At 40.2% G+C, this 7,770-nt stretch overlaps 1 protein-coding gene across 1 annotated transcript in view; it reads right to left on the bottom strand.

The window, feature by feature from the left end:
• Window positions 1-152: 152 nt before the first annotated feature.
• LOC108668751 overlaps window positions 153-7,770 on the bottom strand; it is a gene marked incomplete at its 3' end in the record, with an annotated part of 8,798 nt that continues 1,180 nt past the window's right edge. Inside the window, 2 exon segments of the mRNA XM_018155999.2 lie at window positions 153-219; window positions 4,024-4,345. Coding sequence (XP_018011488.2) covers window positions 153-219; window positions 4,024-4,345 — 389 coding nt within the window.

Genomic DNA, 7,770 nt, shown 5'->3' with positions numbered 1-7,770 from the left:
AACAGCAGCAATAACAGCAGCAATAACAGCAGCAACAACAGCAGCAATAACAGCAGCAATAACAGCAGCAATAACAGCAGCAACAACAGCAGCAATAATAACAGCAATAACAGCAGCAATAACAGCACTCACTATCTCGAGCAGTCCTGCACGTAGGGCTTTCTGGAAGTGCTGGCGCCGCTCCTCCGTAGGGCGGTCGCGGTATCCTGTATACTTGACCTGTGGAAACCAAACATGTTTTCTTTATTAACATGTAAATTAAATGCTAATTACACTGTTAGAAAAATTACCGTTAACGGTATTATACCGGCGTTTCAGTGGCCGGTCGGCACGTGAAAAGAAACACTGTGTCGCCGTTTTTTTCTTATTTAACACTAGAAATCCGTAAAACATCTGATAAAAACGGCGAAACAGTTCATTTTTACGGGGCGACCGGCCACTATAGAACGCCAGTGGGATCGTTTTTTTACCGTTTTTTCTAACAGTGTACTCGCTTATTACATGCTAATTACATACTAATTACACGCATAATACAAGCTAATTCCATACAAATTATATTTATTATTGCTCCCACTAAAAATGAATGTTAAGTATAAGGCATAAGAAAATATATATACTTTAATCAAGTAAGGCGAGTGTGGCGACCCCTGCGACAGAAGCCTGGGCGTCGCCTAAATTTTGTTACGCAGCCCCACACGTTATATACGTATCCTGGATACGTGCCTCTCTATATATAACAGCTTCTAAATATTTATTTACGTTGAACCCTCAAAAATATTTATAAACGATTAATTAATATACGTATTAATAAGTTTATTATTTTTTATTAATAAAGGACTGAGATTAAAATAAGTACTGTTAAGCGAATTAATTATTAAGTATTCTGGATACTTAAACCAATAATTGAGTATCCTGGATACGCTCCGTCCCAGTTAACTTAGACGAATAATGTGTTCTGTAGATTAATATTGCTTAATAAATTAATTAGTATTAAAGTATGGGATTAAGATAAGAGTTATTAAGCAAGGAAATTAATTATTAAACTTATTATAAAATTATTATATCCTGTGTACTTGTCATGTCGTGTATTTTCTGTATATTGACATGGTATATTTGTATATATGTTGTATACGTGTATTGTCTGTATGTTGTATACGTGTATTGTCTGTATGTTGTATACGTGTATTGTCTGCATAATGTATACGTGTATTAACTGTCTGTATATTGTTTACGTGTATTGTCTGTATTTTGTATACGTGTATTGTCTGTATATTATACATGTATATTATCTGTATATTGTACATGTATATTATCTGTATATTGTACATGTATATTATCTGTATGTTGTACTTGTGTATTGTCTGTATATTTAATGTTTCAACGTTAGTGCAACTGAAGGTTGGCTGGTTCACACAGAACACAGGCAACACAGCCGCGCTCACACAGCATTCAAGTGTACCAGTCAGCACACAAGTGTTCCATACAGACGCTCTTGCTGGGACAACACAGCCCACACAATTGTGTGAGTGTACACACAACACACACAGGTGTGTGAGTGTAGGTGACAACACGAGTGTGTGAAGCAATAAACATAGGCAATAATACAGGCATCAATACAGGAATAATACAGATATTAATACAGGCATTAACATTAAACTAACTCTAATTTATTTAACTTTATTTTGAATTTTAATATATTATATATAATACATAATAAATAATTATATTAACTTTATAATTAAAATAATTACAAATAACGATATATCACAATAATTTTTTTTTAATCAGAATAATTAACAGAATAATAATAATTAATAATAAAAAATCATTTTTTTTAAATCACAACCCAGAATAACTTGTATAATTAAGTATAGCCTCTTTAATTTTATTGTGTGGACAGCTCCTGTGTAGAATTCATATTGTATAAATAGCTCCTGAACATGAACGAATAGCTCCTGTATATTGTATATATTAACTGTGTAGAACAGCTCCTGTATATTGTATATATTAACTGTGTAGAACAGCTCCTGTATTGTATTAACTGTGTAGAACAGCTCCTGTATATTGTATGTATTAACTGTGTAGAACAACTCCTGTATATTGTATATAATAGGGAGGGAGGGGGTTATAGGTGTAGTTTGTTTTGGGGTAAAATGAGTAATAGTGAGGGGGTTACGTGAAGAGGTAATAGTGAGAGAGTAACTGTGAAGGGGGTAATAGTGAGGGGGTAACTGCGTAGGGGGTAATAGTGAGGGAGTAACTGTGAAGGAGTAATAGTGAGAAGGGTAACTGTGAAGGGGTAATAGTGAAGGGGTAACTTTAAGGGAGGTAATAGCGAGGGGGTAACTGAGGGTAATAATGGTGTTATCATAATTGATTAGAAGGCTAGTAAGAGGAATGGGGTAATAGTAATAATATAATAATAGTAAGGAGTACTAATAGAGTAATAGTAATGAAGGTAACAGGAGTAATGAAGGTAATAATGGTAACGGGGGTAATAGGGGTAACTCCGGGGCATTCAATTCCACCGCAGCCCCAGGCTCCCCAGAAACAAAACCCCGGGGGGAGGAGAGGGGTTATAAGGGGGGTTGGGGAGGGTTGGGATGGGGGTTATAAAGATGTGTATAAGAGACAGGGTGATGTCTAGGTGATGTCTAGGTGATGTCTAGGTGATGTGTCTAGGTGATGTCTAGGTGATGTCTAGGTGATGTCTAGGTGATGTCTAGGTGATGTTTAGGTGATGTCCTGTCTCTTATACACATCTAGATGTGTANTGTACTATACTACTATATATATACTATAATACCATGTACTATACTACTATATATATACTATAATACCGTGTACTATACTACTATATATATACTATAATACCATGTACTATACTACTATATATATACTATAATACCGTGTACTATACTACTATATATATACTATAATACCTGTCTCTTATACACATCTAGATGTGTATAAGAGACAGGCCATCAGCCACGGGACCAGCCATCAGCCACGGGACCAGCCATCAGCCACGGGACCAGCCATCACCCACGGGACCAGCCATCAGCCACGGGACCAGCCATCAGCCACGGGACCTGACCCACTTCTATGGCCCACCTCGCTCTCTCTGACCCACTTCTATGACCCACCTCGCTCTCCCTGACCCACCTCGCTCTCTCTGACCCACTTCCATGACCCACCTCGCTCCACCTGACCCACTTCCATGACCCACCTCGCTCTCCCTGACCCACCTCGCTCCTCTGACCCACTTCCATGACCCACCTCGCTCCCCCTGACCCACCTCGCTCTCCTTGACCCACTTCTATGACCCACCTCGCTCCTTCGACCCACTTCTGACCCACCTCACTCCCCTGACCCACTTCTGACCCACCTCGCTCCCCCTGACCCACTTCTGACCCACCTTGCTCCCCCTGACCCACTTCTATGACCCACCTCGCTCTCTCTGACCCACCTCACTCCCCTTGAGCCACTTGAGACCCACCTCGCTCCCCTTGACCCACTTCCATGACCCACTTTTGACCCACCTCGCTCTCGCGGGCCAGGCGCCGGAAGAGTTCGTCCCCCTGACCCACCTCACTCATGACCCACTTCTATGACCCACGCTCATGACCCACTTTTGACCCACCTCACTCTCCTGACCCACTTTTGACCCACCTCGCTCTCGCGGGCCAGGCGCCGGAAGAGTTCGTCGCCCTGACCCACCTCGCTCCCCCTGACCCACCTCGCTCCTCTGACCCACTTCTGACCCACCTCGCTCTCGCGGGCCAGGCGCCGGAAGAGTTCGTCCCCCTGACCCACCTCACTCATGACCCACTTCTATGACCCACGCTCATGACCCACTTTTGACCCACCTCCCTCTCCTGACCCACTTTTGACCCACCTCGCTCCCTTGACCCACTTTTGACCCACCTCGCTCTCGCGGGCCAGGCGCCGGAAGAGTTCGTCGCCCTGACCCACCTCGCTCCCCCTGACCCACCTCGCTCCTCTGACCCACTTCTGACCCACCTCGCTCTCGCGGGCCAGGCGCCGGAAGAGTTCGTCGTTATCAAACTTGTTCTTCTGGTCGGGGACGACGCGCGGCATCTTGAAGATGAGCTTGGGCTTCTGGGCCAGGCTGGGCCCGTGGTGGGCCCCCGTGTGGCCCAAGTGGGCACCCGCGTTGGGGTCGTACAGGGATGCCAACCCCGATGAGGCGCTGGGGTCGTAGTGGCCCTGCAGCATCGTCGTCATCATGGGGTCGGGGTTGTGTGAGGGTCGGGGTTGTGTGGGGGTCGACGGGGGTTGGGGGTCGTGAGAAAATTTTTCAGCGAAGTATCCTGAAGTATTCCTTCAACACAGAATAGCGAATAATTGCAGGATACTAAGGATTAAACGGTAATTTTTGTCCGTAGATATTCTGTCGTGCGCTGAAAGTTAGATTCACGTTCACTGAAAGCAACGATAATCACTAATTATTCACTTTCACTGACTCACTTCTTTTTTTGACACTTCTTACACTGACTCGATCACTTTTTGTGTGACTCACTTCTTCCTGTGACGCACTTGTGACTCACTTCTTTGAGTGACACACTTGCTTGGTTGTTCAACTTTTCACGCCTCGCCACTTTTACTTTGCAACGCAAGCGGAAGTGAAGCTCGCGCAACTTAATTTCGACGGCAGCTCATTAAGAATAGATCTATCACCTCATTAAATGCGAACAAATCACTAAAAAAACTTTCTGGAGCGAAGGATCTGGAATTATTCCTACAGGAATTAAACTCACGGCACAGGAATGGCTGAGGCTCGCCACACTAGAACAAAACTCGCACTTCAAGGCAGCGGAGCAGCAGCGCACCTCTCACAACGACGCGCGACGCGAAACTGAAACGCGAGCGAGTTTCGGCTCAACGTAAAACTTGGCTCACCTTCAGCCAGCCAATGAGAGCCAGCGTTGTAACTGACTCTTGGCGCGGCGACCAATCAGAGAACAGCAACCTTCGGCTCGAGTCTGAGCCAGATTTTCATACTCGGTTACTGAGCAGAGCGAATGGGCGGGGCGACTTGATTTCGACCAATCAACGCGCAGCTTACAAGCACGATAGGTTTATACTACGTGAAAAAAATCATCATGAGCGCTCATTGGTGCAAATTACTGGCGGTTCAGCCAATAAGAATGCTGGACATTGGCAAGAATTTTCATCAATAAATTTCGCAGTGAGCGAAGCTGCGCTTTATTAACGGAAGACTTCGACCCCGGCGCGAATTTTGGACCGCAACTTAATTAGTCTTACCTGTTCTTTCTCACCAAAAATCCCATGTAATCCCATTAAATTTTATTATACATGGCGTCCCACAAAAATGTTCCTGGCATGTCGCCTGATTATAGCTCCGGTTTAAATGAACATAAATTCTATTGTCTTGTTCTACGCTGTAGGATCTTTTTTAGTATATGAGGTTTTTTGAAAATTGCTTGTATAAACAGTTTTCTTTACTGATTTCTTTTCTTATTTTGTTTCGTACGAAAAAAAACAAACAAAAACGAACTTGAGAGGACAAATGAATCATTATTTTGAATAACCATTAAATAATTAGAATACTCTAGTACTTTAATTTGAAAATTGCGTTAATTGAAGCTGAGCTATAATCAATTAAACATTATATGTACGAAAATAATATATTATATATATATGATACACTATATATATACAATGTATTATTATACATTATATGTTGTAGAAAAATATATATGTATGTATGATTAATTAATATTTCCAGGATACTTTTTTCGTGTGCGGCTATTATCTTTCAATAATAATAATAATATTATTATAATGAAACACATAAATATTAAATATCATTAAACAAATCATTAATTTTACTAGAAAAACCTAAAAATTAACATCATTAAATAAATAGTATAAATAATAATAACGATATAATTAATTTGATTAATTTAATTAAGCACTGAGTAATTCTCTTAACTTAAAAATGTATCTTCGTTACATTCTAAACTTCTTTAATAAACTTAAATCATTTAATCAATTTAAATCGATGAATTCTGTAGTCATAAACCGCCCGTATATAAATATTCCTGTATATATAAATAAATATTTATATATATTGGCTAAAAACGAGACATTTAAATAATGGCATGAGCTTGGCCACATTATAATAATTTATACATATATTCTTTTAAAGTTTTTAGTGGTGAATATTCATTTAAAATAATCCAGGTTATATCCTACCTGCCTACATCCGCTGCGGTTTTGTTGGCCGCGATTTATGATCAATTTTTACAGGAATTTCTCTCAGTGATAAAATTTATAGAGTTTTTTTTTTTAACTGAAACAAATCGCGTGAGAAGATCCCCTGACACTCAGAGGAATGAGGGAGACGTTGTCCAAATGTGGGTCGCTTAATTGACACAGTTTGGCATGGCGTATCAGTGCTACGTCCGCTCGTGGCTATATAATACCGTGTACTATACTACTATATATATACTATAATACCATGTACTATACTACTATATATATACTATAATACCGTGTACTATACTACTATAATGGCGACATTAGTGCAGCATGACACTCGCTGTGTGGTCCGGTGACCACAAGTCACCACAGGTACCACATCGACCACAACCACCACACTTCCCATGACGTGTACACGTGAGATACGTGAGATACACGCGAGTGTTCCTCCATTGACGTATTTAGCGCCATTAGTTCAACGTAAATTAAAATAATGGCGACTTAAAACAAGCTAATGGCGACTTTAATGCAGTGTCCATTAGCGCAGGTCTGCGGTGTGTTGCCTGGCGACTCTTGATGTGTACTTGATGATCTTCATGAGTACTTGATGTGTACTTGATGTGTACTTCAATATTCTGATTTTTCTCAGGTGTCTTAATCTATAAATTTGTGTCTAGATGCATATATATGCATAATAGTCCAGATGTATACATGGATGTCTAGATGTATATATATGGGTGTATTTATGTACATTTATTCTGCTGTTGCTGCATATAAAGCATCAGTAGCGCTTTTTGTAAAGCTAATTAGTAACATTAACTAGAGTTTTGATTTTGTCCTATAGTTAATATTGTTTCAATGCTATATATAGTGAGAGAAAAGTGGTGCTATATCCTTTCTCTCTCTAGACAAGTGGTGCTATATCCTGTCTCTCTAGACAAGTGGTGCTATATCCTGTCTCTCTCTAGACAAGTGGTGCTATATCCTGTCTCTCTAGACAGTGAAATAGGAAAAAACGTTGATAACAAGTTAATTTCTTTAAAACAACGTTGATAACAAGCTGATTTCCTTAGAACAAAGTTAAACGTTGATAACAATTGTCAATTTCTTTAAAACAACGTTTATAACAAATTTATTTCGTTAAAACAACGTTGATAACAAGGTAATTTCTTCAAAACAACGTTGATAACAAGTAAATTTCTATAAAACAACGTTGATAACAAGTAAATTTCTATAAAACAACGTTGAAAAACAAATTGATTTCTTTTACTAAGTGTAATGATCATTTTCCATCATTAAACACCAGGTGTTACCCATGTCCTAATTAATGAAGTTAGATGGTCTTCAGTTATGTTGACTTGTTAACATGGTCGTTATGTGGCGATTATGCATGGTGACGGGCGTTGACAGGGTCCATAATTAATGGCCGTTGACAGGGTCCATAATTAATGGCCGTTGACAGGGTCCATAATTAATGGCCGTTGACAGGGTCCATCATTAATGGCCGTTGACAGGGTCCAT

This window comes from Hyalella azteca, unplaced genomic scaffold, assembly GCF_000764305.2.
Source record: "Hyalella azteca isolate HAZT.00-mixed unplaced genomic scaffold, Hazt_2.0.2 contig8674, whole genome shotgun sequence".
Taxonomy (NCBI): domain Eukaryota; kingdom Metazoa; phylum Arthropoda; class Malacostraca; order Amphipoda; family Hyalellidae; genus Hyalella; species Hyalella azteca.
Note: the sequence above shows the minus strand (reverse complement) of the source record. Positions and strands in the feature narration are given on the sequence as shown.